At 42.2% G+C, this 19193-nt stretch overlaps 1 protein-coding gene across 1 annotated transcript; it reads left to right on the top strand.

Moving 5' to 3' along the window:
* Positions 1-1100: 1100 nt before the first annotated feature.
* On the top strand, positions 1101-2689 carry HIGD2A (HIG1 hypoxia inducible domain family member 2A). Its single transcript, XM_075860052.1, has 2 exons — positions 1101-1358; positions 2386-2689. Exons 1-2 carry the CDS (start codon positions 1181-1183, stop codon positions 2553-2555), a joined length of 348 nt encoding a protein of 115 aa, XP_075716167.1. The 5' UTR covers positions 1101-1180; the 3' UTR covers positions 2556-2689.
* Positions 2690-19193: the final 16504 nt, after the last annotated feature.

Raw genomic sequence — 19193 nt, 5'->3', positions numbered from 1 at the left:
TTTTTCATTATATTTTTTATTATTATGGCCTGTCTCTCAAAGGTCAGAACAGACCTTTAAAGGATTTCATTATTTAATTATTTTTCTTTACACTATACTATATTTATGCACAGCAGCCCCAATTACAGAGGAAATCAGCCCTGTTAGGGTATGTTCACACAGGACGGATACGCTGCATAAAAGCACACAGCGCATCCACCCTGGTAGCCGCAGGAAATTCCGGTCGAAAAACTGCACCAAATCGTGGTGCAGTTTTTCATCCGGAATGTCCGCTGTGGAAAACCGTATGGAAAGAAAAAAGTTTCATACTTACATAGACATAGTGACGCCTGCCCCTCTGCCGTCCTGTAGCCCGGCCTCCTGGGATGACGTTTTATCCCATGTGACGGCTTCATCCAGGCCGGCCTGGATGAAGAAGCACAGAATTCTGGGTAAGTATAACAATTTTTTCTAAGTTGCGATGAAGGTGGAATGCAGCTTTTCCGCCGCAAAAATAGCAACACCTAATGTTTTGCAACAAAAAAGCAGCAATACCGCAAATACAATTGACATACTGCGGATAAGAAAAAAAAATCGCTCCGCAGCTCAATTCCTGAGCGTTTTTCCAACTTAACATTTACTTAGGAAGTATTTTAAAATGTAAACATGGATACAATAAACCATTAGGCTGCATTCAGTGTAAAAATGACAATATTTTACTGGCGGAAATGCCACAAACACCTGGTCCTGCTGGGCTGAGTGGAGGCTCTATTATCATATAGTCTTGCCGTGATGTAATTTGTCTATAATAATATTTGCAGCTGCGGAGCCACATATTGTCGACCAAGGGTCAAATGTGACTCCAGAGGAACACTGCTGTAAATCATATATCACAGGAGTGCCTCCACAATCTGTGTCCACCTTGTCTACATTAAAACTATCAATGTATGGTTTCTAAAAAAAAACGTTCCATATATGCTAAAAAAAAATTCTGCTTACATCCTAACATCACATACAAAGTTTCCTGTATATTATTACAGCGTTGTACCGCTGCGCGCCGCTAGATGGTGCACCACAATACATTTCCAGGCAGGACGGTAACAACAACATACTCCGGCTTTCCGTAGACATGTAATAATACCCAGAGCTCATGTGACCAGAAGTGTCATCCTGTCGCCGGCTGTTATTGGGCGGCCAGAGCATGTTTCTTATTGGTCGGATATTTCGGAGTGTGCCCTTGACAGTGCGTAGAAGTCGAAGTATGGCGGCACCGCAGCCCCCAGTGATTGAAGGGTTCGTTCCAACACCCCACATGGGGAAGGAGCAGTTCACTAGCAAGTTTATGAGGAAAGTCCGGGAGAACCCTTTTGTGCCATTAGGTGAGTCCTGTGAGCAGGATAATACTTAGTATATACAGTACTTCCATATACAGTGGAATGGTCCATTTTAAATCTTCTATATCTGTGGGGGGAACCCATTTAATAGTTATGTACTTATCATCACTGTAAAGGGCAGTTCCATCTAAACTTTATACATTGACGATAACAGTATCCATGAAACCATACAATATTACAGGAAGAACATACCCCTCCATTCTACTTTTATGGTCCCGAATTGCATCTGGCTCCAGGACCATGGTTCATTTTGGCATTCTAATGCAACAACTCCAAGCGTTGTGGTACTTCTCTCTAGATTACGAGCTCCACTTACCTCATAGACTCCTATGTAAAGTGATTACCCTGATAGGTGGAACTGCTTTTTGCTATGGTTCATAGAGGCGTGTCCCGAGTGGGGGACTGATATGTCCTGTTCAGTCAGGACAACCTCCTGCAGAGCTGCAATCACAATTCTGCAGGATTTTGATTCCCAATGTTTCCTATGTGTGCAATTTTTGTAAAGCGTATTCGCCGAAGAGTTTAATTTTGGTATGTGTATTCTGCATAGTAACCTGCATTATGAATAACTAACTCTCCTACAATGCAAAGAATTGTATTCTATCATCTCACATCTGTTAGAACCGCGTCTGTTTACTGTTTTACTATAAAAAGCAGAAAAATTGCGAATGCAGGTCTGGACTATAAGGCCGGGTTCCCACATAGCGTAAACGCTGCAAGATTTCCGCAATGGAATGTTCTTCATTGAAGTCAATGAAAAACGGCTCAAATTACGACCCAAGAAGTGTCCTGCACTTTTTAGGTAAAAAGAAGCGCATGTCACTTCTTGAGACGTTTTTGGAGCCGTGTTTCATTGACTATAGAAAAACAGCTCCAAAAACTGGCTTAAAAAACACACCAAAAAACGTGAATGGCTTAAAAAACGTCTGAAAAGCAGGAGCTGTTTTCCCCTTGAGTTTGTGTGTGAACATACCCTAAAAGATTCTAACTGAATGTCCCTTTCTTCCCCCAGGATGCTTGGCGACTGCCGGTGCTCTGACATATGGATTGATCACTTTCAAGCAGGGCAAAACCAGACAATCCCAGCTGTTGATGCGGGCACGTATTCTTTCACAAGGATTCACAGTTGCCGCCATTATGGTTGGGGTTGCTATGGCAGCCGTGAAGACTCGTCCACAATAAAGCAGAGAAGGGGACTCCTTTATGAGGCAGTGGCTGATCCAAAGAACTTCACTTGACAGATGTTTTCCGGTCACTAGTTCACGGGTGCTTTATGACAGATGTGTGATGGGAAATAAATGTCTTGTCTATATAAAGTGTCATTGAAGTGGCTACAACTTTGGACAGTCCTAGAGTCCTGTTATGGCTGTAGAAATTCAATGCGCAGATTACTGTATATGGTGGTGACTAAACATATTCATATATGTATATATACACTGAAGAGTTCATGTCATAGCTCATATAGACCTTGGTTCATAACCATGTTGTCTCGCTCATTCGGTTTATATATATATATATATATATATTAGAGCTGATCAGCCGTCTTGTGAGGGTTTACTATGGCAATCTGTTCTCCATAGAGAATGATCTCATAAATCCTGAAATAACTCGTGACTTCCAGATTCCTGGATTTTAAACGCATGCTGTTGTGTTCTCTTTTAAGAATCCAGGAATTTAATTCTTGGAATTTGGGCTAATGTATTAGGGAACATTTAATAGTATACTTTTATATCAAAATGGCTACTGCTTTAAGCCTGGGTTGTATAAAGCTTGGAGGTGTCAAATATCCCATGGAAGCACCTAGAGCCTGTTGGCGGATTTTAGGGTATGTTCACGCGGCTTATTTTTAAGCGTAAGTCTAAAAAAAAAACGTCTCAAAATATTCTTGCAAACGCCAAAAATTCTTTGAAAATCCGCTCAAAAATACACGTGGATTCAGAGGCTGTTTTTGTCTTGAAATCCGCCTCCTATTTTCAATACGTATGTACATACTCTTAGTCTACCGTTTACTGTAGGCTATTGCTCTTCTACCCTGTCCCCTAGTGTTTTTTTAATGATGAGTTTTTTTTTATTGCAATACTAAATATCCATGTTATTGGTTGATGGCTGGCACAGTTTGAAGTTATCTTTACAGCATTTTACATTAAAAAAACCTTTTCTCCACTTTCTTTACGTGCCATATCGTATGTTAAAAAAAATCCACGATGTTGCATGGCTGAGGGCGCGGGATCACTCTGCAGGGTTTGCCAATGCTTTGTGTACTGATGCCAGTCACCTCAATTTCCATTCCATAATTCAATGTAGAATGATATGAAATTACTATAGAAATGTGTGGGCAGTCAGACTTTACCATGGGCTATGAGAAATGTTGCAGTCTTGCTAAATTTCTGGCGCACAACTCCAGACAGCTTAGGGCCTCTGCCTCTGAAGACGTCATTTAAAGGACAAGTGATGGTGGAAATTTCGAAAAGTACTGTTTGTAAGGACAGAGAGTACGCGGGAGGACCATAGAAGCGTGCCTGCTGAAGAGGACAGGAAGGCAGCCGTATACAGATATTTCTTGGTGACGGTCAATGCACGATTTGTTTACTGGGAAAAGCCACTTGGCAACGTGGGAAAGAGCTAGATAAACTGGGTACCAAGCCAATACTGGTTAATATACTATATCATAAAGTTATCAATCTACCAATATAGAGTTAGGCCCCATACAGGCAAGGCCGGCCGCGGACAGCTCTCCGTATTTACAAGCCATGCTCCCATTATAGAGCATGGGAACACGGTCTGTAAAATAAAAAAATAGGACATGTCCTATTTTTTTTCCAAAAAGTTTCTACGGCACGGACACCTTCCCGGAAATATACGGGAAGGTGTCAGTCGGCCATAGAAATGAATGGGTCCGTAATTACGGGCGATTTTACGGTTGTGTGCATGGGGCCTCAGATTCTGGAAAAAATATTTAAGTGACCCTTTAATTTAAAAATATCTACTGTATTTTCTTTTGAAATTACTGCACATTTCCATTCTGGGTGATCTGATGCAATATAAGTCCATGTTCACACGCTTATAGTACTTGGTCAGGATTTCGCCACAAATTCCAACAGAATCCGCTAATATTCTGCCAGTGAATGTAAATGGGGTACTTTATACCCTGTTCACACATGCTGTGGATTTTAAAAACTACAGCATGTTCATTATTGGCACTCATTCTGCCCATAAAAGCTGCGGGTTAGCTCCATTGAATTACAATGGGGTTAATACATTTGCAAATCTGGTGAACAATCCATGACAAAAATCCAAGATTCCGCCGCAGAGTTTCTTAAAAAATTCATGGTGGATTTGACTACAAAAAAAATTTGTTTTGTGGAAAACTGGCTTAAAGGTATGTTCACACACGGTTTTCAGCAATCTTTCTGATGCAGAACATGTGATAAACAAAGTTTGCATTTACTAGCTCATGATACGGTGACGTTGTTGTTTGATGCCATTGCTACACTTTTAAGACAGAAAAGAGTCCTCAGCACCACTCCAACCAACTCTGCTTACGGGCTCATTCAGACGAGCGTAAAACTCCTCCGTGTGTTGTGTGTGACAATCACGCGCAGCACACGGACCCATTGATTTCAATGGGGCCATTCACACATGCAGGAGTTTTCACGCAGCGTGTGTCCGTTGCGTAAAACTCACTGCATGTCCTATATTGGTGTGTTTTTCATGCACCTACGCGCCCATTGAAGTCATTAGGTGGGTGAAAACCCCAGACAGCGCACGGATGCACGTCCGTGTGCAGTGCGTGATTTACGCATCAATTCAATTGAAAATAATAAAAAAAATATGTGCTTTGCGAGTGCTTGAATAACGCATGCCCCCCGCAACGCATGCATGCATAATGGACCAGATTCACACGGGTGAATCTGATCTGCTCATGTGAATGTAGCCTAAAGGGAACCGGTCACCAGCGTTTTACCTATTGAACTCTCTTCACCCCTCGCTGGCCGCTGCTGTCAAAAGTTCATTGCTGTTATCCCCTAAACTCCTCCGACCATAAATAAGTCTGCAAGCATTTCACGCCTTTGATGGTAATAATCTGGGAGTCTCATTCGTTCCTCTTATGCCTGCCCACCGCCAAAAACCAGAACAGGACATCGATGTGCAAGTGGGGGATTTCGTGTGTGTTGGGGAGGGAAGTTTTTGTCAATCAAAAGTAAGGAGGCGGGGTTAACTCAAAGGCTTGAGGAATGAAGATTTTACTCTTCGAACAAATATATGACTAAGGCTATGTTCACACGGAGTATTTTGCCGAGTTTTTTGACGCGGAAACCGCGTCGCAAAACTCTGCAAAAACGGCCCGAGAACGCCTCCCATTGATTTCAATGGGAGGCGTCGGCGTCTTTTTCCTGCGAGCAGTAAAACTGCCTCACGGGAAAAAGAAGCGACATGCCCTATCTTCGGGCGCTTCCGCCTCTGACCTCCCATTGACTTCAATGGGAGGCAGGAGAAAGCGTATTTCGCGCTGTTTTATGCCCGCGGCCCTCAATGGCCGCGGGCGAAAAACGGCGCGAAAATCGGCGTGCAGGGAGAGGAAAATCTGCCTCAAAGTTCCAAACGGAATTTTGAGGCAGATATTCCTCCCCCAAAATACCCCGTGTGAACATAGCCTTATACTCATTATCATACAGCACGGGAACACTAAAAAACTGAATACTAAAGGTACAGAGCTACTTAGAAGATAATCATAGGTTACATAAAAATGATTTTTTCACCCACTACCACCAGGTATTGCTGGCTTAGTAGGTGAAATGCTGGTGACCGGTTCCCTTCAAAGCGATAATCCACCATTACCGGACAAACAGAAGAAGAAAGCATTCTGAGGCACTGGCGTCCTTTAAAACTTAACGTTTATTCTCATGGAAAGTGTTAGGGTATGTGCACACGATTTCGACAATTACGTCTGAAATTACGGAGCTGTTTTCAGGAGAAAACAGCTCCTGCATTTCAGACGTAATTGCTCGTACTCGCGTTTTGCCGGGGCGTCTTTTACGGACGTAATTTGGAGCTGTTCTTCATTGAAGTCAATGAAAAACGGCTCAAATTACGTCCCAAGAAGTGTCCTGCACTTCTTTGACGACGCTGTTATTTTACGCGCCGTATTTTGACCGCGATGCGTAAAACTACAGGTCGTCGGAAAAACCCATTGAAATGAATGGGCAGATGTTTGCTGACGTATTTGAGCCGTGTTTTCAGGCGTAATTCGAGGCGTAAAACGCCTCCATTACGCCTGAAAATAGGTCGTGTGAACCCAGCCTAAATGTTATATATTAGCAACGAGTTAATGACCTTGAGTAATGCCATTTAGCCGAAACTTTACTAATGTGTCGCTTTTATGCTTGCCATGAGAATAAATAAGCTTAAGCCCGGATTTACACGAGCGTGTGCGTTTTTGCGTGCACAAAAGGTACTTAACAGCTCCGTGTGTCATCATATGATGTGCGGCTGCGTGATTTTCGCGCAGCCGCCAGCATTATGACACTCTGGATGTTTGTAAACGGAAAAGCACGTGGTGCTTTTCTGTCTTCATTCATACTTTTTACTGCTGTTGCGCGAATCACGCGCGTCACACGGAAGTGCTTCCGTGTACTGCGCAGGATTTTCACGCACCCATTGACTTCAATGGGTGCGTGATGCGCGAACAACGCACACATATAGGACATGTCGTGAGTTTTACGCAGCGGACACACGCTGCGTGAAACTCACGGACAGTCTGCACGGCCCCATAGACTAACATAGGTCCGTGTGAGGCGCGTGAAAATCACGTGCGTTGCACGGATGTATATCACGTTCGTCTAAATAAGCCCTAAAAGGAAGCCAGTGCCTCAGAATCCTCCCTTCGATAGCTATACTAAGGCTTGATTCACACGAGTACATTACGTCCGTAAAGGACGGACGTATTTCGGCTGCAAGTCCCGGACTGAACACAGTGCAGGGAGCCGGGCTCCTAGCATCATAGTTATGTACGACGCTAGGAGTCCCTGCCTCGCTGCAGGACAACTGTCCCGTACTGTAATCATGTTTTCAGTACGGGACAGTAGTTCCACGGAGAGGCAGGGACTCCTAGCGTCGTACATAAGTATGATGCTAGGAGCCCGGCTCCCTGCAGTGTGGTCGGTCCGGGATTCGTGGCCGAAATACATTCCGTCAATTACGGAAGTAATGTGCTCGTGTGAATCCAGCCTTATACTCTGCACATTCAGATTTAGCTTAAAGACTATGTACACCTTTGAAACCATTTATTTCTTTATTTTTATAAAAATATCTACCAGTGTGTTTGGTGCAACAAGTATTTTTATTAAAAATTTATTTTTACTTTTTGAGATACAGCTGCTTTGTATCCTGTATACAGATCAGCTGTATCTTGCGCTGAGACCTGAAGCCGTCACGTCCGCAGCACTGATAGGTTCAATAACAGCGGGTTCTGAGTAGTTGTTACCGATCACATCTAAGTTCATAACAGATGGATCCTGCAAGTCAGGATAGCTCGGGCACCGGAGCAATGCTTGCTCCTTCAGCAGCAGGTGGCGGCTGTAATATACAGCTGACATCTAGTTGCAACGGTCAGTCGGGATTGGAGACAACAGCAATCCCAGCCATTTAACCCCCTAGATGACACGGTCAATGGCACCAGCAGTATCTAAGTGGCTACAGAGAGAGGGAACTTTTTATATCACCCCCAGGCCTGCCATAGTTTTATTCCTATCGGGTAGATTTACAGGTGATAATGCTTTGCTATGCTGATTATACCAATACATTATAGAAATGAGAATCACATTGTGAAGTCCCCTAGTAGGGCTAAAAAAATAAACAATGTTTGAAAAAATGTATAAAAAAAGAAACGTGTTCACACTTAAAAAAAAGTTTTTTTTTAACCCCTTCCCGACATCCGCCGTATATATACGGCGCACGCCGGGTGGGCGAATATGGAGCAAGCTCACGGGCTGAGTCCGCTCCATAGAGCGAGTGTGTCGGCTGTGTGTTACAGCCGACACTTCCGGGTTACGAGCGGGATCGCGCTTTAGCGCGATCCCGCTTGTTTAACCCGTTAAATGCCGCGTTCAATAGAGATCGCGGCATTTAAATTACTAAAAACGGGGGCGACCCCCTGTAACGTCTCAACGGCCCCCCCCCCGCGGGGAGATCGGGGGGAGCCGTTGGTTCACACGGCTGCCTGGGGGTCTGACGAAGTCCCCCAGGTCCGCCATCTTGGTACTCCTATGAAGCTCTGCCTCCGGCAGGGCTTCATAGGAGACTGTCAGAATCACGATATACTGCAATACATTAGTATTGCAGTATATCGTGCAAGCGATCTAACGATCGCTGGTTGAAGTCCCATAGGGGGACTAATAAAAAATGTAAAAATTAGTTAAAGTTGTTTTTTTTGTGTAAAAAAAAAAAAATATTCAAAGTTCAAAAAACCCCCCTTTTCCCAGTTTCCTCCTAAAGCATAGTAAAAAATTAAATAAATAAACATAATTGGTATCGCCGCGTCCGTAAAAGTCTGAACTATCACAATATATCATTATTTAACCCGCACGGTGAACGCCGTAAAAGAAAAAAATTGTAAAGGCCAGAATCTCGATTTTTTGTTCACCTAATCTCCCACAAAAAATGAAATAAAAAGTGATCAAACCATCGCATGTACACCAAAATGGTATTATTAAAAACTACAGCTTATCCTGCAAAAAATAAGCCCTCATACCACTTAATCAACAGAAAAATAAAGACGTTACGGCTCTCGGAATTTGGCGAAACAAAATAAATTTTCTTCTTTACACTTAGGTTTTTACTTGTAAAAGTAGTAAAATATAGAAAAAACTATATATATTTGGTATCGGCGTAATCGTATTGACCCGCAGAATAAAATGAATATGTTGTTTTAATTGTACAGTGAATTCCGTAAAAATGGCGCGCAAAAAAACATGGCGGAATCGCTGTTTTTTTCATTTTCTACCCTACAAATAATTTTTTTCCCGTTTCCTAGTACATTATACAGCAAAATAAATGGTGCTACGAAAAACTACAACTTGTCCCGCAAAAATCAAGCCCTTATAGTACTATATCGACGGAAAAATAAAGGCGTTATGGCCTTTGGAAAGTGGGGAGGGAAAAACGAAAATGAAAATCTTAAAAAGGGCTGCGGCGGGAAGGGGTTTTAATTAAGTTTTTATTTTGCGAGTGTTTTTAAAAAAAACAAAAAACGCATAGTAGACCAGTTTCCCATTGTTGCTGCCAGCTCCTATTTTTTTTCAGAGGCTTTTCTAAATGAAAATAGCAAATTGATCCTTTGCTATCGGCTACTGCTCAACTTTTAGGGCTGATTCAGACGTGCGTGGCGTTTTTGCGCACGCAAAACACGCTGCGTTTTGCCTGCGCAAAAGCCACTTGCCTGCTCCGTGAGGCTGTGCATTTTGCGCAGCCGCCATCATTATGACACGCCATTTGGATGTTTGTAAACAGAAAAGCACGTGGTGCTTTTCTGTTTACATTCATCCTTTTGACAGCTGGTGCGCGAAACAGGCAGTTCGCACGGAAGTTTTCACGCACCCATTGACTTCAATGGGTGCGTGATGCGCGAAATACGCGGAGATATTGACCATGTCACGCTTTTTGCGCAGCGGACAAACGCTGCGCAAAAAGCACGGACTGTCTGTACTGCCCCATAGACTTGTATTGGTCTGTGCGTGGTGCGTGAAAACCACTTGGCCCGCACGGACGCAATACACGTTCGTTTGAATCCACCCTTACTTTGTACCAGTTTTAAAATATCTCGCCAAGTACTTTTTAATAAAGATGTCGCCGGGTGTTTAGGAAGAACTTTGTACACTTGTGAGTACAAAGTGTTAAGTCATGGTGATGCACGCATTTTATGTTACAGCGGCGTACAGTCACATTCTGTTGGGAAGTGGTTGAACAGGATCTTAACCTTTTGCTGCAGTAAAGTGAGAAATTATGTAATAAGTCCTGAATCTTTATGTTCTATGATCTTTTATTTTTACGCTCCTATTCAGGTAAGCTGTCAGACAGGATTATATACAGCATGTTTATTTAGAGAGAGAGGGCAATAAGGCCAGGGCTACACCTAGACGTTTTGTAGTGCTACTGATTTTAACTGTTGAGCTACAGCGGAAATCCGTATATTGATTTGCAGTTAAAATCCATCAGTAGTGCTAGAAAAAGTCTAGGTGTAGCCGTGGCCTAAGAGTCTACCAGGTCTGATCTCCAAGAGGGAGAAAAAAGGGGCATAATAAAATCCTACATTCCCAATTAGCCTTATGAATTAGCCTCCGTTATGAGACACACAGGACCCGCTGTTACTGAACGTGTCAGGTCCGTGGGACTGACGGATTCATTGAGTAGCGCTAGATACAGCTGCTCTGTATAGAGAAAACAGATCAGCTGTATCTTAAAAAGTAAAGAGATATTTTAATAAAACATATTTACAAAGTTTAACACACACACATATACATATATATATATATAAAATTACACAGCCTTTAACCCCTTCAGGACGCAGCCTGTTTTGGCCCTGTGGCACAGCCGATTTTCTCAAATCTGACTTGTATTTCTTTATGTGGTAATAACTTGGGAATGCTTTTACCTATCCGAGCGATTCTGAGATTATTTTCTCATGACATTGTACTTTGTTAGGGTATGTTCACACGGCTTATTTACGGACGTAATTCTGGCGTTTTACGCCTCGATTTACGTCCGAAAATGCACCTCGATAGCGTTGGCAAACATCTACCCATTCATTAGAATGGGTCTTATGATGTTCTGTGCACACGGTCATTTTTTTACGCCCCGCTGTCAAAAGGCGGGGCGTAAAAAAGACGCCTGTCACTTCTTCAGACGGAAATGGAGCCGTTTTCCATGGACTCCATGGAAAAACAGCTCCATTTAACGTCCGTAATGGACGCAGCAAAAAGCGCCTCAACATGCCATTACGGCTGAAATTACGGAACTATCTTCTCCTGAAAACAGCCCCGTAATTTCAGCCGTTACGGACGCTGCCGTGTGAACATACCCTTAGTGGAAAAATATGGTCGATAAATTCAATATTTAGGGTATGTTCACACGCAGAGGTTTCAGACGTAATTCGGGCGTTCTACGCCTCAAGTTACGCCTGGAAAAACGCCCCTGATACACCTACAAACATCTGCTCATTGCTTTCAATGGGAATTACGATGTTCTGTTCCCACGAGCCTTTATTTTACGCCACGCCACGCTCGTCAAAAGAAGTGCAGGACACTTCTTGGGACGTTTTTGGAGGTGTTTTTCATTGACTATTGAAAACGGCCGTAAAAAACGCAGCGAAAATCGCAAGTGGCTTAAAAAACGTCTGAAAATCAGGAGCTGTTTTCCCTTGAAAACAGCTCCATATTTTCAGACGTTTTTGGTCACTGTGTGTGAACATACCCTTATTAGTGGAAAACACCAAAATTTAGAGAAAATTTGCAAAAATTTGCATTTTTGTAAATTTAAATGAATCTGCTTGTAAGGCCTGATTTACACGAGCGTGTGCGTTTTGCGCACGCAAAAAATGCGGCGTTTTGCGTGCGCAAAAGGCACTTAACAGCTGCGTGTGTCATCAGTGTATGATGCGCGGCTGCGTGATTTTCTCGCAGCCGCCATCATTTTGACACTCTGTTTGGATGTTTGTAAACAGAAAAGCACGTGGTGCTTTTCTGTTTACATTCAGAGTTTGACAGCTGTTGCGCGAACCACGCAGTTCGCACGGAAGTGCTTCCGTGCGGCATGCGTGGTTTTCACGCACCCATTGACTTCAATGGGTGCGTGATGCGCGAAAAACGCTGAAATATAGAACATGTCGAACATGTCACGCTGCGCAAAACCCACGGACTGTCTGCATGCCCCCATAGAGTAATACAGGTGCGTACGACACACGTGAAAAGCACGCGCGTATATTACACTCGTGGAAATTATGCCTAAAACAGATAGTAATACCACACAAAATGGTTACTAGTTAACATTTCCCATATGTCTACTTTATGTTTGCATCGTTTTTTGAACATCCTTTTATTTTTCTATGACATCACAAGGCTTAGAACTTTATCAGCAATTTCTCATATTTTCAATAAAATTTCAAAAGGCTATTTTTACAGGGGCCAGTTCAGTTCTGAAGTGGTTTTGAAGGCCTTCTATATTAGCAACCCCCAATAAATCACCCCATTTTTACAAACTGCACGCCTCAAAGTATTCAAAACAGCATTCAGAAAGTCTGAAAGTAGAGGGGAAATTTACAAATTTCATTTTTTTGCCAAAATTCATTTGCAATACTTTTTTTTTCTGTAACACAGAAGGTTTTACCCGAGAAATCCTAGTGAATTTTGGGGCCTCCCTTTTTTTTTTTTTTTTTTATAGATTATTATAGTTTGAAGAGGTCTTGTGGTGCTACAACGGTGAAACCCCCCCCCCCCCCCCCCCCCCAAAAAAAAAGTGACCCAACTTTGGAAACTACACCCTCAAGGAATTTATATAGGCGTATAGTTAGCATTTTGACCCCACAGGTATTTTGCTATATTTATTAGTTAGTCTGTGAGAATGAAAATATTTTTTTCTGAAAAAATAAATTTTTTATATTTACAAGGAATAAAGAAGAAAATGCATCCCAACAGTTGTAAAGCATCTTCTCCAGATTCTGGAAATACCCCATATGTGGTAATAAGCTGCTGTTTGGACCCACAGCTGGGCTCAGAGGGGAAGGAGCGCCATTTGGATTTTGGAGCGCAGATTTTGTTGGATTGGTTTTCGGTGCCGTGTGATTTGTTCGCAATGCACTGGAGGGACCAAAACAATGGAAACCCCCCAAAAGTGACCCCATTTTGGAAACGACACCCCTCAAGGAATTGTTCTAGGCGTATAGTTAGAATTTTGAACCCACAGGTTTTTTACAGAATTTAGTGAAATTAGGCCGTGAAAATGATTATCAACATTTTTGTCCACTAAAATTTCGCATTTTTTTCATTATCACAAGGGATAAAGGAGTAGAAGCTGGCCAACTTTTGTAAAGCAATTTCTCCCGAGTACGGCAATACCCCACATGTGGTGATAAATGTTTTTTTATTATGAATTAATTAACCCTTTCAGGACTGATCCTTTTTTTGATTCTCAAAATTGGAAAAAACTGAATGCTCCATTGTTTTTTGGGTTTCGTTTTTACCGCTTTCACCATGCGGTAAAAAAGACAACTTAAATTTTGCGTCTCAATACGATTACGGTGATACCAAATTCATATAGTTTTTTTTATATTTGACTACTTTTACAAATTGTTTAGTATCGACATTCTGAGAGCCATAACTTTTTCATTTTTCTGTCGATTGAGTGGTGTGAGGGCCTATTTTTGGCGGGACAAGCTGTAGTTTTTATTGGTACCAATTTTTGGTACATACAACTTTTTGTTCACTTATTACATTTTATTTAGAGCTAACGTGACCAAAAGTGATTTTGGTGGTTTAAGTTCTTTATTTCTTACAGCGTTCACCGTGCGCGTTAAATTACATTTTACTTTATTCTTCGGGTCGGTACAAAAACGGCGATACCAGATGTATAACTTTTTTTCAGTCAAAAAGGCGGTGTAAGGGCTAGTTTTTTGCGGGATGGGTTGTAGTTTTTATTGGTACTATTTTGGGGTACATGTGACTTTTTGATCACTTTTTATTCTATATTTTGAAAGGAGTGGTGATCAAAAAATATGGATTCTGGCATTGTTTTTAAATTTGATGTTTTTTGCGGTGTTCACCGTGCAGAAAAAATAACCTAGTTTGGGTCGTTACGGACGCCGCGATACCGAATTTGAGTACTTTTTCTTTTTTTTTTTTTTAACGGTTTCATTTTTTTCCTATAATAAAAGACTTAGGCCTCATGCACACGACCGTAGCCGTGTGCACGGGCGTGATTTTCGGGTCGGCTGGGTGCGGACTGTCAGCCGCAGGCCGCCCGCAAATCGCGGCCATTGTTTTCAATGAGCCCGGACCGCAGAATCGGGCCGTAATAAGACATGCCCGTTCTTTCTGCGGTCCGGGCACCCGGGCCGTGCAAGGACCGCAAAAACTACGGTCGTGTGCACGGCCCCATAGAAAAGAATGGGGCCGCAATTCTCCCGTGGATTTTCGGGGGAATTGCGGCCGCAAAAACACGGTCGTGTGCATGAGGCCTTAGCATAGGGGAAAAAAACTTATTTTTACACTTATAAAACATTTTTATTAACTTTTCTTCCTTTTTTTTTTTACTTGCAGCACTGATCGCTGCTAGAACACATTACACTACCTAGTAGTGTAATGTATTCCATCAACTGTCAGTGTGATGTCACAGTCACTCTGAGGGTATGAGCACACAATATAAAAAATGTCTCAAAATACGGATCTGTTTTCAAGGGAAAACAGCTCCTGATTTTCAGACTTTTTAAGCCACTCGCGAAAAAAACGGCCCGTCGGAATAGAACGCAGTTTTTCCCATTGAAATCAATTGCCAAATATTTGGAGGCGTTCTGCTTCCGATTTTTCAGCCATTTTTCGGGACGTTTACGGCCCGAAAAACGTCTGAAAACACCTCTGTCTGAACATACCCTTACAGTAAGCTACAGGCTGGTCCTCATAGGCCTCCATACATGTTAGACCCGGAGGCCGTTGTCCGGCCTCCAGTTGCCATGACAACCATAGGCAAACCCCACGATTGCATGGGGGCTGCTGATGTGCTACAAAACCCCTAACTGCAGCGATGGCAATCGATCACCGCATTTAAGGGGTTAATTGCCAAAATCAGCGGCGATGAGCTCCTGGTGCACACGGTCACAGACAGTGTGCACCAGGAACCGCGCAGTAACTGTACGTCCTGGTGCGCTAAGACACTGGCCACCAGGATGTACAGTTGCGTCGTGGTGCGTCTAGGGGATAAAACCGCACCAAACCTGTTGCTACTGCCCAATAATTTTTGGACCACTGGTTAAAAAAAACTATTGCTTCTTCCGATACCACCGTGTGTGTAAAGCCAGGCTGCCACCAAAAAAGGTATAATTTTTGGATTGCTCTTTAATTTTAAAAAGCATAAAAAAAATTCAACAGTGCGGTGTGTTTTTAAACAGGCTGTTAGTTACCACCCGCTACCATCTGTTTACCTATAGCTGTATATGTTGTTGTCTCTTTGACATTACTAATGCACTCTTGGCATTAACTGGTTGCCGACACAGGACGAGTATGCTCGTCCTGAGCGGCGAGCACTTCGCGCATTAGGACGAGCATACTCGTCCTGTGTGACAGCCGTCCCTGCGCGTCTGTGCCTGCGATCGAGAGCGGGGCAACGGCTGTAATACACAGCCACGGCCCCGCTCTGACAGCGGAGAGAAGAGAAACATCTTCTCTCCGCTGTTAACCCTTTGAACGCCGCGATGACAGCTGATCGCGGCGTTCAAGGTTAGGGGACTGCACATTGATCGCGTCACAGAAAATAACTGTGACGCGATCAAAGCCCACAACTCGTATGGCCAGACAGCCCAGGGTCCAGTGAAGGACCCCAGGGCTGTCTGAACATATTTCCTGTTGTTAGGGCATACTGAGGTATGCCCTAACAACTGCCTGTGTACAATCAGTAACAAGCTAATGTACTAGCATATAGATCTATGCCAGTACATTACAGTTACAAAATAAAAATCAAAATGATAAATCCCTTTATGGGATTAAAAAAAAAAGTTAAATGAATGTAAAAAAAAAATAATGGTAAATAAATAAATAAAAAGTAAATAAAATACACAGAAATACACATTTTTTATAATAAATCAACTTTTTAAAATATAAGTCCCAAAACATGAAATAATACAGACATATTTGGTATCGCCACGACCGTAACAACCTGTACTACAAATGTATACCATTATTTATTATGATCGGTGTATGGTGTAAAAAAAAAATATTAAAACTGCTGCGCAACTGCTTTTTTTCTGCATTTTAATCTAATTAAAAATTTATAGAAATTAAACGATAATGTATTTGTACCAAAAAAATGGTACGTACATAAAGTACAACTCGTCTCGCAAAAAACAAAGTCTCATACAACTACGTCGTACAAAAAATAAAAGCGTTATGAGCGTCGGGATGCAAAGAGGGAAATGTAAAAAAAATTGCTCTGTCCTCAAGGCTAAAATTGGCCGTGTCCTTAAGGGGTTAAAGAGCTTGAAAGGGGGTTGGATACAGTCCCAGAATACCTCAGAGTGTCATACACAACTAAGGGCGCTTTCGATTCACAATAAATTTATTTGGACCAAATCGAATCTAACTGCCGATTCCATAGAATCAAACCCAAAGTGAATTTTCGGGAAAGTCGCTCATCTCTATTAAAAACAAATGAGTTGTACAGACAACTCTATTTATATACAAACATAAACACAAATTGTTTTGCCTCTTTAATTACTTTTGTTAGCTATTGCCCTTTCCTGACATTTGACGTACAGTTGCATCAAAGCCAGGAAGGGGAAGTATAGAGCGGGCTCATGGGCTAAGCCTGCTCCATACTCAGCGGGTGTCAGCTGTAATGACAACACTCCACTAACTATTAACAACTTAAATACCATGGTCAAGGGCAACCGCAACATCTAATATGTTAGAAAGTAGGGGGGAGAGCCCATCACCCCGACCCACACACACTCTCACATCGATGGTTCTCATGGCAGCCTGAGGGCCTAATGATCTTTGTGCTCCTATTAAGCCCTGCTTCCGGTTACAAAATCAGTCCAAGATTAATCATTTCAGAACTTTTTCCACCTTTGTGACCCATATTCTGTACAATTCCATTGAAAAACAAACTGGAATCTTTTAGGGTGGAAAAAAAAATGTAAAAAATTTATGTGGTTGCATAAATATGCACAACCATAACCCGTTAGTGACGCCTAATGCGCCTTTTCATGGTGGCCACTAATGGGCTTTATTCCAATGCATGCGCCTTTTCGTGCTGCTGTATCAGAATAAAGAGAGCATCGGTAGCTGAGGGCTGGGAGCAGCCCTTCTTTAACATGCGAGATCGATATCAGTATCGATCTCGCCAGTTTAACCCCTCAGATGCAGCGCTCAATAGTGAGCCCCACATCGGATTGGTTTTGGAGAGAGGGAGGGAGCGAGCTCCCTCTCTCACCCCACCGGCATCCTGTGATAAGATTTCAGGGTGTCGGTGTCTTCTATGGCAGCCGGGGGTGCATAATAAACGCCCCCAGGTCTGCCACTAGTTTTCGCCAGAGGCATGGCCTAGCAGATGCCTGTCCGTTTTACACAGACAAGCACTAATACACTGCAATACAAAAGTATTGCAGTGTATTTTAAAAGCGATCCGATGATCGCATAGTGAAGTCCCCTAGTGGGACTAGTAAAAAAAAAGTTTAATAAAAAAAAAAATTAAAAACCCACTTTTTCCCCTTACAAAATGCTTTACTATTAAAAAAAAAAAAGTTACACATACTTGGTATCGCCTCGTCTGTAACCACCCAACCTATAAAGCTATTACATTATTTAACCCGCATGTAAAAAATAAAATAAAAAACAATGCAAAATTTGCTGTTTTCTGTGAATCCTGCCTTTAAAAAAAAGTGATAAAAAGTGATCAAAAAGCTGAATCTGCTCCAAAATGATACCAATAAAAAGTCGTCCTGCAAAAAAAAAAAATCCCTCATACAACTGCATCGGCGGAAAAATAAAAAAAGTTATGGCCCTTGGAATATGGAGACACAAAAACAAATAAATTTAAAAAAAGTGTTTTTACTGTGTAAAAGCAGTAAAACATACAAAATCTATATAAATTTGGTATTCTTGCAATCGTAACAACCCACTGAATAAAGTTATTCTGTTATTTAGATCACACGGTTAAAAGGCGTAAAGTTCATCAAATTCTATGTACCCCAAAATGGTGCTACTAAAAAATACAACTTGTTCCACAAAAAACAAGACCTTATACAGCTATGTCAACGCAAAAAAAAAAAAGTTATAGCTCTTTGATCGAGACTATGGAAAAACTTAAAAAAAATGCTTAGGCTGGTCACTAAGGGGTTAAAGTAATACTTTGTTGAATTACCCTTTGACTTTATGGCAGCATTCAGTCTTTTTGGGTAGAAATCTATCAGCATGGCACATCTTGACTTGGCAATTGTTGCCCACTATGCCTTGCAAAAGCGCTCCAAATCTGTCAGATTGCGAGGGCATCTCCTGTGTACAGCCCTCTACAGGTCACCTCACAGATTTTCAATGGGATCCAGGTCTGGGCTCCGGCTGGGCCATCCCAAAACTTTGATCTTCTTTTGGTGAAGCCATTCTTTTGATGATTTGGAGGTATGGTTTGGGTCATTGTCATGCTGAAAGGTGAAATTCATCTTCATCTTCAGCTTTTTAACAGAGGCCTGCAGGTTTTGTGCCAATATTGCCCGATATTTGGAACTGTTCAGAATTCACTCCACCTTGACTAAAGCCCCAGTTCCAGCTGCAGAAAAACTGCCCCAAAGCATAATGCTGCCTCCACCATGCTTCACTGTGTGTATGGTGTTCTTTTAGTGATGTGCAGGTCAGCTTTGCGCCAAACATACCTTTTGGAATTATGGCCAAAAAGTTCAACCTTGGTCTCGTCAGACCAGAACACACTTTCCCACGTGCTTTTGGCAGACTTGATGTAGGTGTTTGCAAAACATAGCCGGGCTTGAATGTTTTTCTTTGTTAGAAAAGGCTTCCGTCTTCCCACAGCCCAGACATATGAAGAATACAGGAGATTATTGTCACATGC

This window comes from Rhinoderma darwinii, chromosome 3, assembly GCF_050947455.1.
Source record: "Rhinoderma darwinii isolate aRhiDar2 chromosome 3, aRhiDar2.hap1, whole genome shotgun sequence".
Taxonomy (NCBI): Eukaryota; Metazoa; Chordata; class Amphibia; order Anura; family Rhinodermatidae; genus Rhinoderma; species Rhinoderma darwinii.
Note: the sequence above shows the minus strand (reverse complement) of the source record. Positions and strands in the feature narration are given on the sequence as shown.

Excerpts from the sequence above, each read along its gene's own strand:
- HIGD2A (XM_075860052.1), top strand. The coding sequence starts at position 1,181 with ATGTTTCTTATTGGTCGGATATTTCGGAGTGTGCCCTTGACAGTGCGT. Across the intron at positions 1,359-2,385 it reads GAACCCTTTTGTGCCATTAG|GATGCTTGGCGACTGCCGGT; the intron begins GTGAGTCCTGTG and ends TTCTTCCCCCAG.